Source organism: Euleptes europaea, chromosome 4 (assembly GCF_029931775.1).
Source record: "Euleptes europaea isolate rEulEur1 chromosome 4, rEulEur1.hap1, whole genome shotgun sequence".
NCBI classification, from domain to species: domain Eukaryota; kingdom Metazoa; phylum Chordata; class Lepidosauria; order Squamata; family Sphaerodactylidae; genus Euleptes; species Euleptes europaea.
In genome coordinates, this window is record NC_079315.1 from 21,888,117 (window position 1) to 21,904,077 (window position 15,961).

Consider the following 15,961-nt stretch of genomic DNA (forward strand, 5'->3'; position numbering starts at 1 on the left):
ATTAAAGCAGAGTTTGGAGGGATTTCACATACAGCATAACCCCTAGCCTATGCTCACCTGAAAGCACTGATTTGGGTAAGCCAAGCAGCTGAAATATTATAACGTCACAATTCAACAAGAGGTAGAAAGTCATGCTAAATGCAATCCAGTAAAGAGGAATTAGTACAGCTCAGAAAGGGTTATCAGTCATCAACTTGCAAAAAATAGTGTTCTCTCCTCCCTTCTTTCCCACAATAAACTCAGAATGGGTTACACGTGAGAGGGAGAGAGCCGGTGTGGTGTAGTGCTTGGATCAGGGACGGCCAGATCTGAATCCCTTCTCTGCCGTGGAAGCTTGCTCGGTGACCTTGGGCCAGTCTCCCTCTCTCAGCCGAAACAACCTCACAGGGGTCTTGTTGGGAGGAAAAAATGGAGGAGGAGTGACATGAGCTGCTTAGGGTCCCTCTTGGGGATGAAAGTGGGAGATTCATGAAGTATATCAATAAACACAACGGCATCCCCCATGAGGAGTCCTTTCTCTCCCTCCGATAATAACATTTAGGAGGACTCAATACATGATGCAGCGTTATCATGTTGAAAGCATTCCTAAATATTACTGCAGGAAGAGTCAGGGTTTGTTGCAGAGGATGCCATTTCAGCTGGCAACCCTGTGGCCAACTTACCACGCAGCTCAGCTTTCACTGCGGAACAGTTATGGAAACTGTCCCATCAAAACTTTCTGCTGATGTTATTGTAAGTTCCTGCCTTACTCATGACTGTCTCTCACTATGTGTGGTCTTTCCAGCCTGTACTGGAAAGGGATGTGCTGTAAATCTGCCAATGAAATACTTATCGTTACTAACTAGCCAAGAATCAGTATAATGGACTGTGTCACTGAAGCTCTTCTTTGCATTCTGCTCCTCACTACTGCAGTGTTCTCTTCAGTTTCAGACTTCTTAATGGGTTTGGCTCATCTTCTTGACCTAGTTTCTTTTAATGACAGGGGTAGTGCTCAGGTGAAACAGTGGGCGCTTTTCATCGATGCAAAGAACCCTTTCCCTTATTTTTACATTTCTTCTGCAAGTGAAAGAAGACACATTTCCCCCATGCCAGGACAACTCAGCTCTTCTTCCCCCATCTGGATCCAATCGCATGTTATTGGTTACCTGCAGCAGAATTGGGATGTGCATCCAAATGGGCACCCTACTGAAACTAATGCAGTACAGATGGACAACATCCACATCTGAATGAGTAGTGGGATGCAAATGTTGTTCCCTGGGCATTGTATTAATGCACTGTATTCCTGTCCATATTCTGCTGCAACTGTGTATAACTACAGCCTTCCTGCACTGAGATGTTGGGCAAAGAGACAGCCAGTGTACTAAGACAAGACAGGAGCATCAACTCCCTGACAGCCAGTGTTGTGTAGAGGTTAGAGCGTTGGGCTAGAATCTGGAAGACCCAGGTTCGAATCCCCACTCTGCCATGGAAGCTTGCTGGCTGACTCTGGGCCAGTCACAGATTCTCAGCCTACCCTACCTGACAGGGTTACTACTTTGAACACATGAAGCTGCCTTATACTGAATCAGACCCTTGGTCCATCAGAATCAGTATTGTCTACTCAGACCGGCAGCAGCACTCCAGACTCTCAGGCAGGAGTCTTTCACACCACCTACTTGCCTAGTCCCTTGAACTGGAGATGCCAGGGGTTGAACCTGGGGCCTTCTGCATGCCAAACAGATGCTTCACCACGGCTCAGTGGTAAGGAGAAAATGAAAGGGGGGAGGAGAATGTTTTAAGCCACTTTAGGTCCCCACTGGGAAGAAAAGTGGGGTATAAATGATATAAGTAAGTAAATAAATAAATCCAGCTGCCTAGACAATGAGTACATACACCCCATCCCACTGAGGGCAATGAGATGCCTTCAGCGAAGTATCTAGGCAGCAAAACATGATTGGCTCCATGGCACCAACACATTGATTGTGTCAACCATGACAGGCTGAAATCCCAAAGTGAAGATGGAAAAAGCCCTAAAAATCACACCAAAAGGGCAACAAAACAAGTGCTAAAAAAAGTGCAAGGCACCATTAAAGGAAATTTTGGGGAGGAGTTTTTTGTAAAGTTCTTAGAGCAAGCTCTTTTTTTGAGTGTGAAAATCCTACACAGAACTAGCCATTACTGGCTCATGGCACTGACAGAAAGGCTTTAAAGTCAAACATGTCCCAAGCCCTCCCATCTGCTATTGTCTCAGCTATGCTGCTGTCACAGAGGTCCAGCGGTACAGCAGGTTGTGAATACCATTGAAACTTCCTCCTATCGATCCTGCACCCGATCCTCATTCTCATGACTTCTCAGCTTCCCAGACTCTCTTGACGCCCTTGGCCAATACCCTCTGAAGCCATACTGCTTCTGCATTGGCAGGAGGCTTGTGGCCTATTTGGTTGCTGTTTCCTCAGCTGCTCTGGTGCCCTAGACGTGCCTGCAAGCTTATAGCCAGACAGCCAAATGATTATGGTGACTTTGGAACCTGAATGTCAAGGACTAGCTAAGTCAAATCAAATGGATTCATCTACGATGATGTGCCGAAATTGTTTTTGAATGACAACACTTTATTGGAGCAATATTGAATAGTCATGGTGTCTTTCACTGGAAAAAAAGGGCTTTGGAGACTTCAGAATCAGAGGTCTCTGAGCAACAAATGCTAAATCGGACCCTCTCATCTGCAGGAAAGCTTCAAGGACACCTGAATGACATATTGGTAGTAGAATTTCATACAGGTCTGCATGAAACTGTCTCAGAGGAGGAATTTGTGCCATGTTAACTTGGTCACAGTGAAGAAGCCAGCACTGGTCTTGTATTCTTCACCCAAGGAAGAAATTTATTATTTTATCTAGGTAATTATAAGCCTGCTTTACAGTCCTTAAAGGGAAACTGTCTATAAATTTGGAAGTAAACAAATATTTATGTAGTGCTTGTAAACTGAGTTGCTCGTATACCTTTTATGAGCATTAGACCATAAGGCACTCCAAAGTTACATGTTTACTGAGGCACTACACATGTCAGAATCAACTGTGTGTCTGAGTGCCCAGAACAGAGATATGATTGCAAGAGAGATCTAAGTCACAGTGTTTCAGACTCTGCAGAAGTGGTTGCCATTCAGACACACAAGTGTCGCAGTACTGATCATCCACAATTTCAGAATTAGTCCTAACTAACACAGAGAACAGCAAGTCTCATCTGTATTTTCAGCATAGCGGATCCTGAACTGGAGCCTTTGGAGTATCAGGTGGTGATTCTACCTGTGTGCCGTCACTAAGCAGTGGCTAAAACAGGGAACTAAAGAGTAGCAAACATGTCCTATAAAGTGCCTCTTGGATAGGAATAGGCCTCATCAGGTCATTAAATCCCAATCAGAGTCGGTCTCTGGTCTGTGCTAACAGGGGCTCAGATGTAGTTTCCCCTAGTCCTTCTCACGGACCTGCCTCAATTTCCTGGTGCCTCACCTGGCATCCGTGTTCCACCTTGCTTTCCTCATTCCTGCCTGGCAGCAGTCAGATCTGATGGGAGCAAAAGACTGCAATCCTGAAACCACTCTGCTAAAACATTCGTTTCAATCGAACTTGCGATGGCAGAACTGCTCAAGGATCGAGTTACTCTGTTCCCTATTACCTAAAGAGGGCTCTGTAATCCTACCCTTCTGTAGAAAGACTCTCTCTCAGAAACTGAAAAAAGTATAGTCTGTCAGCCAACGTGATTAATGGAAATTAGGGTAGGTGCTTCCAAAATCCAGCAGCAACACTAGACTGTAGCAAAAGCAAATGTTAAAAAAAAAAAAACGTGCCAAGCAATCTAACAGAAAAAGTTAATTTCCAGTATTTTGGAACAACCTCAAACACAATCCACAACAATTTATATATGCTTAAACATGCTGAGTTAAGAGCAGATTAGGAAACTAACAAAGACTGTTATAGCTGTATGATCCCTTCCAAAGCATAAGGAAGTTGGTTAGGAATTGAAGAAGGGGGAAAATAAAAAGGCTTTTAATCTCTCAGGGTCTAAAATCTGCAAGCTAAAAGGAATGATTGGTTCATACCCATAAATTCAATCCCAAGATGCTCTGCCAATGCAGAAAGTTGACATAAAAAAGAAAGAAAAAGGAAAATAGTTTCAGAAAAGAGCAATACACTGTACCGAAAACAACAACACAAATTACACATGTATATTATATCTATTCGGCATCTGCACACTGAGACAGGACAAATGGCATGAGGTTAATGTGGCAGAGCTCATGTAAGCTTTGGCAGGCTCATAGAACCATTTAGGAAACTGTGCATAGGAGAACATGTTGAATGTGGCAACGTATGTCAACCCTTAAAGATATCGCTGACTTATCATAGTGCCAGGCTGTTTATTGAAAATGCTTGCTGTAGCACCCACTTAGTATACTAAGACACAGATACAAAAACATCAATATAACTAAATTGTTCATCTCTTCACAGATAACTGTGAGTGGACCTGAAAAATAGTGTTTCCAGCTAGAAAGCACTTTTCCTTTCATGTTTTTGGGCTGTATCAAACTGCCTTTCTGTAGGCCATTACACTCAGAACGTAATTACAGAATGTAAATCCTCACTCCAGAGAGCCTTTTTTAGTTCCCAGCTAGGCCAGAAAGAAATTCAGTATTTCATAGTGTATGTGGCTGAACTGGCATTATCATCTCTTCTGTACTTTTCAGATAACTCTCTAGCCTACCCAGCCAAAAAATGAACAGATTTCTTGAACAAATGCAATTGCCTTGTATAGGAGCGGACTCTTGGTCCATCTAGCTCAGTACTGTCTACTCTGACTGGCAGTGACTTTCCAGGGCCTCAGGTAGAAAAATGCCTTTCCCAACACCTGCTACCCAAGATCTTTTTTCTGACTGAACCAGGGCCTTCTGCAAGCCAAGTATGTGGTCTACCATGGAAAGACAATCTTCTCCCTTCTTATCTCATTTGGAAGCATACAGAGAGGGCAGGAAGCATAGGGTTGCCAGGTCCCTCTTTGACACCAGTGGGAGGTTTTTGGGGCGGAGCCTGAGGAGGGCGGGGTTTGGGGAGGGACCAATGCCATACAGTCCAATTGCCAAAGCTGATCTCTATTGGCTGGAGATCCTTTGTAATAGCAGGAGATCACCAGCTAGTACCTGGAGGTTGGCTACCCTAAGGAAGCAGGAATTTGGAAAGCTGCTTGATGAAGGGGAGGAATTATTAGGTTTGTGTTGTTCCTCACTGCAGCACCCTACGGTATCATCATGTCTCAGAACACTGTAACTCTACTTAAATTCGCAGGCGCTACCAACCACTTGCTTTCCTGCCTTTCCCTACTTTCCATTATTAACTGGAAGGCAGAAGAGAACGGATCTCATTTAACATTAGTAGATGGCACCTAGGGACAGAAACGCCAGGCATGGGCAATCTAGGAATGCTGGCACAGGCACTGTTCATGGTCTGACCATGTTTCTGGAGCTAATCAATGATGCCGATGCAACGTTCGTGGAACGAAATGACACCAGTTCCCACAGCTGGGGTACCCCACCAGTGATGTCGGTCTATACAGATTCTTCAGAATTATTCTTGTACAAGCTAATATAGTTTGGCTTTTGCGCGTGAATATTATGTGAGCACACACTCTATCAATTATACAGCTGTGGTCAATATAATAACATCTGACTACATTACATTTTATCTTTTATTTCCTGTACCCAAAAGTAACTTATGTGTTTTACCTCTAGGAGGAAATAGCTGATCCCTGCTCTGTCATTCTCTTATTATTATTATTTTAAGCGCTTAAGGCAGACCAGCATTCATTTTACTGTTCTTATCAGTTTATATGCAGTTTGAAACCCTGGAGTAAAAAGGTCTATAAATCTCAGCTTCCCACATGTCCAAATATTACACATACATTGCTGAGGGTGAAGTGTGTGTCCCTTCTCCCATTACAATCAGTAACATTTTAAGGGTTAAACAAATCAGAATCCATTAAGGTATTTTGTCCCCTAATGAGCCAGTATTACATGCTTACATGAACGCTACTAACAATGCATATTAGTGGCATAGAAAGCTTGGTTAAGTCTTCATAGAACTAGTCACATGCGCATGCATATAGATTACTACATTTATGCCAGTTTGCAGGTAAAGTGGACAGAAGCCTAGAAGTAATTTAAGTCCAGCAAATGTCACTCATTTTAGACAGCTTCTATTTGAAATAATTCAGTTGGAGGCTTGGTACTTAAATATAAATCTATTCTGGTGGGTAACCCTTAACAAAAACATGCAAAGGAAACATGCATCACTCATTCTAACTCCAGAATAATATGGATAATGCTACAATTGATATTTGATATTCACAGCAATTTAAGAACGCTTCATACTGAGGTGCTTTCTAAATCATTCCTGTTGTTTATGCACTCAAATTTAACCAACTCCTGCTCTTTTATGTTTTATTATTTGATAAGGCTTGGTAAAAGAACGTTACTCTAATGGACACAGGACGTTCCATCCCTATGTGAGAACAGCTGCCTGCCCATGAAGAGATTGACAGGATCATGTTACCACTCTTCCTTGACTCACATTCATGAATGAACTGACTAGTGTTGGGAAGGGGAAATGGACTCCACTGAGCCCAAAGCATAGCCCTCCATGAAAATGGATTGCACCCAGTTTTCACTTTAGATCTGACTTAATGCTGATGGCAATAATGAAAAAAAATCAGTTGTGATTAAACCTAGCAATTATTAGGCTAGGGATTAATGAGTTGACGTATTTGGAATAATATAATAAAGTTTAGTTTTAGGTGTAGTGTAGAATGTAATTTTTAAGACATCAGAAAGGGACACCTTCTATTCTGTCTGTGAAGCAAGCCTCTTTTCATTAATTCCAAATAGATAAATGCAAGATGCTGGTAATTTTGCTATCTAGCAGATGAGGCGGGAATCTGGCTAGTACTCATGATGGAACCCTTCACCTGTTGCTTCAAACAAGTCCATTATACCTTTTTCCCAGAACCACATTCAACAGATACCCATCTCTATTTTATATCCATATTTGAATTCTGTTTGTATGTGTAGTTGGGACTCTGAAAATGTTGCGAACCGAATGCTTTATAGAGGGTAGGATTTTGCTATGGGATCCTTTAGGTGACTGTAATATAGATATTAATAATATATCTATATATTACAGTCATTCATAACATTCATTAGATACTCTGTACCTATGACACAGTATGTATAAGCAGAACTATACACAAACTTTCAGATAACTATTCGGATCAGGGCAATTTCTTTTTAAACAATATGTGATGTAGGCCACCTAAGAAAACATGGTAAAAAAATAGAAAATCAGAACATCTGGCCCCAGTGAAGCCTAACTCCTTTGCCTCCCCCAGGCTGAAAAGAGAACTGGGGATTTATGAGGGCAACTCTTTGGACGTCACTATAAATTATACATGTACATTTGTAGTTCATAGATGTGGGAGATGACTGATATGTCTATCAGGGCTCCAAACTGTCCAATGACTACTACATACTAATGGACAGTAAATTGAGCTAGCATGAAGTAGCTGAAATCTTTCACAGCTAATGAAGGAACCATCAAGAAATGCTGTATACCCTACTCCTCATGTTATCAATTAAGCAAGGAAATATGGAAAACCACTGCAGGGTTCCCACAATCTATAAAACAGAAAAGTTCAAGAGGGCATTTTTATAAGGGTTGTTGTCTAATGGAATGGTTCAAGAGGGCACTTTAATAAAGGGAATAGGACTGTAGTCTATTGCACTGTTTATATTGTGCATTATCTTGCTCTGACTACATTGTCTTCTACTTTTGTAATCCATTCTCTTGATTGTTTATGGTATGTCGTATCATTTACAGGTTTTTTGTTTGCATTGTTCTTTAATTCTGTAATCCTAGTTCCATTGCATTGTTTATTGGATGTTTTATGCTGCTCGACTGCCTTGTTTTTACACTTTGCAATCTACCTTGAGACTCGGTGAGAAAGGCAGGTTATAAATAAATACATGACTGGCTTGTGTATCTAAATGGATGGACACACACACAACATGCAAAGTCTTCTTTTTATCAGTGATAACAGATTACTAATAATTTGCTGTTACATTCTGGAGAGCAAGGCCAGGTCCCAAAGTATTGTGCAATTAGATCCATGAGCCCAAGGAGGCTTTGAGATTATGCTTTCTTAAAGAGCAGCCCTAAATATGCTTTTGAAAGCAAGGTTGCTTTCTGATGGTGGTGATGGTGTGTGTGGGGTGTCTACTGTTCAAAGAAAAAGCATCAAATATCTCCCTGGACATTGTTGAAGCTCTTTGATCCAATCAAAAAAAGTACTGTAGCTCCCAGCCAAAATGTTTGATGTTAATAAGGGCAAAGGGAAGTAACACAGCCTAATATTATGCAGGTAGAACACAGACATTGTATGTTAACAGAGGCACAATTTTATGTATGTGTAAAGTGCTGTCCAGTCATAGCTGCACAGAGGTTTTTCAGAGCAAGAGTCAAACAGAGGTGGTTTGCCATTGCCTTCCTCTGCATAGTGACCCTGGGCTTCCTTGGCCGTCTCCTATCCAAGTACTAACCAGGGGTGACCCTGATTAGCTTCCAAAGTCTGATGAGAGATCGGGCTAGCCTGGGCCATCCGGGTAAGGGCTCAATTATACCAACGGTATAAATTCTTGATTTTGAAGTATATTCCAAGCAGAGAGCGCTTTGCGTTTGTACTAAATTGTGTCATTCCCCTAAAACTGAGGAGGCTGCTTCCGTCAGGCGTGCATCCCAAACTGTGTCATTTTCCAAAGACTTTAATTAGTCATGGTTTGTAAAAGAGGGCCACCTTTAAAATGTAATTCAGGCAGCTCCGTTGTTTGGAAAGTTTGTGGAACTGGAGCAAACCTGTATTTGTGGAAATGGAATTAGAACTTGTCTAGCCTTGCCCTCTGACCCAGCGAAGAGCGTGAAACTACTCGTGTTATCATTCCCATGCAAACAGGCAGCGACAATCTACATTAGGGCTCGTGTAATATATTTAGTTACAGATAAAAATCCGAGGAAAAGATGCAGAAGCAAGAGAGCAGCCCCAACCGAGCATGCGCCTACTCAGGCAGAGACAGAAAGAAGTGGACGTACTGTAGAAGCTGGCCATTACGTAGTTTTGACAGCGATCACCAGTAAATTCATTTGGGCACCTGAGAGCAAAAACAAAAACAAAAAGGTGGAGAAAACAGAGAAAAAGAAAAGAGGTGAATACACGCTAAGAAGGAGGCTCCTTTAGTGTGAGCGGCCTGGACTTGATGAGTTCACCTTCAGGAACTGAATCTCAGTTTTACATTGTCAACTATGCTCGAGGCGTTGAGAAAGATGCTGATTTTACAAATGCCAGAACTGAGGATATTGGAAATACACCTCAGGAAATACAAGAAGTGCAGCACTCCAAACTGACAATATTAATCTTCTGATATTTTCTGGGCAGTGTTTTTAGGGTAAAGCTTCAGAAGACACTTACCTATACAAGGAAGCGTGCAGTTTTTAAGGGGGAAAAAAGAATCATAGTGATATGGAGGGGAAAAGTACACCATACAGATTCAAGTACACAGCACCAAGCCGAAGTTACAATGAAAAGAGTCCAGTTCAAACTGATGGGTGAAAGCACCAGGTAAAACTCATTTTGACTGTTGTAGCTGAGGGAGAAAGCAGATATCAGATTATTTTAAAACATACTTCCTGGGTTTTGGCTTTTCATGGGCAGAACTTCAGTACATCTTGCTCCTGAGAATCCATTCACACACCTAAGGGGCAAAAACTTGATCAGCAATAGCAAAACAGCAGAACTGTTGAAAAGAGAGATTGCTACTCTGTTTTCTATGGAACCTGAATCGCCTCTAAAAGAGAGAAAATACATAAATGAAAGCAGACAAAACCAAAGCCGTTTCCAGGGATATTCTAATTGCATAGTTATGAAATGAAATTTTATTACAGAAAATTGGTATCATTAAAGAAAAATCCATGCAGTTAGAATGAATGTTTTGCTAATTATTCACAGTCCACCTACCAAAGCACTTGGTCTCTTTGTCATGAGTGCCAAAACCCAAATTCATAACCTTGATTTCTACAGTAATTTACACTGCACAGTCAATCGAAATATGATTCACCCCTTTTATGTCAAGTCATCTGAGTTCACCTTACAAGTTCATATTTCATATCGTTTTTTAAACAACTGATTTCATATTTTAGATCCAAGGCAGAAACTTTATCAAAAAGCAATAATCTGATGTCTTAAAACAAATATAAAAAAGAAAGAAAAGAAATGGCAAATGCATACTTGGAGGTCAAACTACACACAGCCAACTTTACCAGTATGTCCGAATTTGGATGTTAATCAGCACCTTATGCGAACTGATAATGAAAAACTTGCCGCTATCTTGGACCTCTGTTTCCTTTGTTTTCTCATTAATTCCAAAGAATACCACAGCAACTGATAATATCCCCATTTTGAATTATCTCCGCTATCTTTCCTAACACAGAGGACAAGCAGTGCAGTTCCAGAGATACTCTCTTCTAAGTCCATTGACTTTACTGGATTTAGAAGGCTGTAACTCTGTTTAGGACTGAAGGTGAGCCAAAGACACACTGTATGTTGAGTTCATGGTTATTTTGCTTTTGAGCTGCGATTACAGTTGTCGCCTGTTGGGTATTTACCTGCCCATTCAGTATTTTTTACTATGGGTTAAGTATCAAGCACTATACTGAGAAGTTGCCTGGTACTCCCTTCTCCAAAGACTCACAGAATCCTGCCCCCTGCCCCAGTTTTGGTTCCACCAGCTGACCACATATTTCTTAACACCACTAGCTGGCATCTCTTGTGATGTAGGATTATAGCGAAAATCAATATAAAATGCTTATGCTTTTGCTCTGGCTCTCATCCAGATTGAGGATATAGAAAAATGTGAATTTGCTGCTAATCCATTTCAAGTCCATTTCAACAGGGTTTTTGTTTTGTTTCAATGGCTGTATTTTTGGAGAAGTGCACTATTTAGTCACAAGAATTGTACAATATACATTTGACAAAAATGTATGTCCATTAACAATTAAGTGGTAATTAGACATCTGAATATCTTATCTGAAGCATAATCCAGTTTTTTGGCAGGATCAGGGCAAAATCTGAACTCAGGAGCCCGAATTGTTCTCTGGTCTGCATGGTCAGTTTGCAATGTCATCCAAAGCTGGGTTTATACTGGAGCAATTCTGCATAGGACTGTACCACTAGTCTTTTCTAATTTAAGCTTTCTGGCTTGAGACTTTTCTGAAGAGACTTATACCACCTTCAAGACTAATATTCACTGTGAGATAGATAGATAGATAGATAGATAGATAGATAGATAGATAGATAGATAGATAGATAGATAGATAGATAGATAGATAGATAGATAATTTATTTGCGGCACTTAGCCAGTCAAAACATGATAAAACTGTGCCATAATTTTTGATGGTTCAACTCCACTTTATGAAATTCATGAAAACTTATGCCATAAGCTGCCAGGAGACTATTTTTGTCACATGTTTACTGATGTTATTGAACACAACTTTGAAATCAACTGCAAGTGCTAGTTTGGTAGACAACTAGAGAAAAACCACCAATTTCCAACTACCACTTCCAGAATATAAGGTATAATCAGTTTCCTTTCAATAACATTTTGTAAATAGCTTCGTTAAGTATATAATTTGTTCTTTTTTGTCATGTACCCAAAGCAACTGGCAGCATAATGTTTGTTGTATCACGAGTAATCAGATGTGTAACGTGAACAGGAATAGTTTTAGATGTGGAATACACACCTTCACAAACAGAAGAAGAATAAATTAACAAGATGAAACCTCAAGGTATCAGAAATACAAAACACACAAAACCAAAACACAAAAGGCGTGTCCACATGGTAATATCTTCAGATTGTATGTTCTGTACGGTTCCCCTCCTATTAGCATTATTATTGACACAAACAAAGGGAAGACTGAAAGGGTAAAAACAGTCATTTATAATCAGTAGGAATTTTGCCTCTGATATCAATAGGTTTGTAGTACTTCTGAATGTATGTAAACTGCACATTATTCAAAAGACTTGGTTGGTTCCACTGATATGCTATGTTTTGTTTGTGGCAGTAAAAGTGGCCATGAAATGCTGACACCTCTTGATTAAAACTCAGATAACAATCTAAGGCATGGGTTCTCAACAAGGGGGTGAATTCCCCCCCCCCCGGGGAGAGAATTTTAGGGTGTACAATTAAGTCAGGCTTACTCTCAGAAAAGTGATTTTAGGATTGCATTGCCTGTTTAATAAAATTTTGTTCTGTTTTATGTCACTGCCAAGTGTTGGAGTCTCATAATCATCGGTGCCTAATTGCCTAGTTAAGAAAACTGCTTCTGCTTAGGGGTATTTAAACTTTTTTGTGAAGAGGTGTGCATTCAGATTCATTAGCTGAAAAATACCCCTGCCTTCAGCTTCCATTCCAGAGATTCTCCGGTTTGACATTGGTTCACTTGGGTTTGCACCACCACAGTGACACTGGGGTTTGTCTGGACATCTGCACATTGTCATTGATTCTGCTGGGCTTCCAAAAGTGCTCCCCCACTGTGGAGATTCTCTGGTTTGATTTTGGTTCTGTGTAGCTTGGCACATTGGTTTGTGGTTCTACTGAGATCAATGAGTTCTGCAATGGTTCAGTTGGGTTTGTTGTGTTGGTTCTTCCATAGGAGGCATGAGTTGACCAGTAATTGCTGCTTGCAGTCACACCTTTTGCCTGGAAGCAGCTTGGAGGTTTTTTCCCTTTTTTCTCCATAGGAAATAGTAGAGGATGGGGGAATCATAAATTGGATCCCTTGTTCCAATCTACTTGAAATTTGGGAGTTATTTAAAGGACAGGCACCAGCAGCTCTGCTGCAATTTTGGCGCTTGTACCTGCAAACCACCCCCCCCCCGGAAATTTTCCCCATAGGGAATAATGGACCCGATAAATTCGGATTCCCAAATACCATATTACCATCTCTTGATCATAAAAAAATGTTTATTGATTGATTGACTGGAATTCAGGAATATCAGGAATTTGGATATTTTTGGGGTCCAATATACCCAAATTTGAAAAATACAGATTTTTTTGTGCAAACCCCTACTCTTGAGTTCCCAACCTACAGGACATTGTTATACAAGCAGACATTTGTCACTTACCAAGACTATGGAGCCATTTCTGTTTGAAATAATTAGATTTCTTTTATACATTAATATTCATATTACATTGGGCTTGCAGTAGTGAAGACTTTGGCTGTCCCACACAGTATGACAGTTTGGAATACTGACTTGCTCAGAACACAAAGCAGGGCAGGGAAAGCTGTCAATTTGATCAGAACTGAAAACCTTACACAGCAAAAAGTTGAGGATTAGAAAGAGGGCTCGATAGGTAAGGAAGTCAAGGGACAAGGAGCTTTGAGGCTTGGAGACTGAAGGAATGGTGCAGAGTAGGCAGAGAATCCCAATGAGTAGCTGGGGAATTATCAAATTAGATGTGATGTTGGGAGGTCGGCCAATGATTTTCTGACCGTGTTTCAAAGGAAAAAATAGCAGTCATATCCCCCACCCCATTCAGACTGAGGCTTTGATGTGGCAAGAAGAGGTATAATTTTCCTCTGCTTTTTCTCATCATCAGTTCTCCCCACCTTCAGATGTGCTATTTGCCCAAGCAGGGGTGGGAGAGAACCATAAAGAAAATCTGCAAAAGAGGCCGACTGAGGTCAGAAAATTTATACAGGGGAAGGTATTACCCTGATCTACATATCAGACCCCCCAATGCTATTAAAAAATTCTCCATGAGAGATCTGTTCATGGATCTCCCATCATCATTTCTAGTTAAATCCCAAGGAGAAGGAGGATATGGGGAAATGAAGCAAGAAGGGGTTAACAAGAGTGGGTTATAGAGAAACGTCATAGTGTTTAAAATGAGGAGGGGCTATCTGATTCATGGGGGAGAGAGAGAAGTGCTAGGGAGACTGGTCAAGAGACAGCATGCCCTGGTATATATTTGTTTCCTTCTTTTGTACTTAATATTCCATTGTGATCAAGAGCTTGGAAACTCAAAAGCTTACTCACTAGTTTGTGATATTTTCACTGGTCCTAATGAAAATATGTTACACTACTGCTGTTTTTTTATTATTCTTTTTCATGTACTAACATGGCTACCCACATTTTTTTTGTCAATAAAGGAATAAAAAAAGATAACTCCAGGGTATCTCTGGCAGAGTTCCCTTGGCTGAGAAGAGGATTAGAAATGATAAACAAAACCAGCCTGTAATAGAACTTAGAGGAGGAGACGGACAGAGTTATCCTATTGTAGCACTATGTTCCTGTGCATTTTGGTGCAGCGGCAACCTAAACTGCATTAGACATGTGGTCTATTGCGATTTAATTCTCCTGATCAGGCACTAGGGATGTGCATTCAAATATTTTTGAGCTGAAATGACACCTGAAATTTGCTGCTTTGTTTCAGCTTGGAGATTTCTGAAGCAGCAAAAGGCACTCCCAAAATGTTGGAATTCCTGGCATTTATGTCCTGAAATTTTGTGTTTTTTTAAAAAATATTTTTCAGCTTGGGTAAAGCTGGCAACTGAGTTCAGACACTAAGTTTACTGCTGTGTTTTCAATGGGCGGTAGACAGGCAAGGTCTACCCATACCTGATATTCCTGAACCTGTAAAAATAACTTGAAACGGTTTCCCAAAACGGCCTCAATACTCTTGAAATTTCAGGATAATCAGCCTTTTTGGAAACACCAAAAAAAGGAATTAATGTGAACATTTTTGAAGTGAACATCTTGAAGCACCCTGTCCACCAGACCCAGAACTTTGAATGTTTATATTCAATACTAGGTGACTGAATCAGAGTACGGATTCTGCTGGCATATGATCAACTGTACAACCTAATAGAGGTGGTCTTGAGGTAGTGCTGAGAACCCCCAGGCTTTTAGCCACTTATCCAGTGGTGACTCAGGATTTTATGGCTCCCATGACAACTACAGGTTTGTTGCAAATTATTTCTGGCCCCATGCACTTATCAACACACTCTGGACCAACTGTCCTATTGTGGAAAATTTGTGCTTGTGGCTTATTAGTTCTCTTTTCATGGACAAATTATTACCTAGAAGATTTTAGACTAAGCAGAAATCCCAAAATTCTGCAGCAGTAGGGAACCCAACAGAACTGTCCACTTTAGAAACTGATGGATGGTCTCCTGATAGTTCTTTGAATGTCTGCTATTGGAATGGCTGGTGGCCATATCAAATTCCTGGTTGAAGTCTAGAATAGGCAGACAACTTGGGGAGGGGGCATGATTGGTGTTCTGAAAGTTAGTAAAGCAAACACGGCTCCTTGGTTTACCAATGAAATTGCAAGGATGATGGCAAGAGCAATGGAGGCAAAAATACAGATTGTGTCTAACTAAGCATAAGCTACTGCTCCTTTTAAAACTACTCCATGGCAGTGATGATCACAATGAAGAAATCACACTTTTTACTTTCACTGTATCTGTGTAATGCTGTCTATTAAAGCTTTTCCAAATAGTTCAGAACACGTTACAACTAATCCCTCAACATAAATTAGATGAGACCTTAATATCTAAGACTAATTTGTGGAAAAACTGCTCATATGAATTCCAACATGGATGGCATATTGTATATAGAGAAGTATCTGATTGCATATCTTGTCCAGTTTTGATGAATACCATCCAGCAACTTGAGGATATGAACACAACTCTTGGAAAGGTGAAGCCTATCTCTGACCCTTATCCTTCCTGCTTGTTTGGCTAGAGAGATTAAAATGCCTCTCTGAAGGGAGATAGGGTCCCCAGCAAGTTAAAAGAGACAATAGTAAGATGTCTATGGAGGAAACCTTTCACTG

General features: G+C 40.7%; 1 protein-coding gene across 1 annotated transcript in view; it reads right to left on the reverse strand.

Moving 5' to 3' along the window:
- The window catches only part of NRG1 (neuregulin 1), a 122,946-nt gene that overhangs the window by 18,312 nt on the left and 88,673 nt on the right, over nucleotides 1-15,961 (reverse strand). The window contains exons 3-4 of the mRNA XM_056848008.1: nucleotides 9,159-9,217; nucleotides 4,073-4,096 (exon numbers count right to left, since the gene is read on the reverse strand). Coding sequence (XP_056703986.1) covers nucleotides 4,073-4,096; nucleotides 9,159-9,217 — 83 coding nt within the window. The remainder of the gene's footprint in view (nucleotides 1-4,072; nucleotides 4,097-9,158; nucleotides 9,218-15,961) is intronic.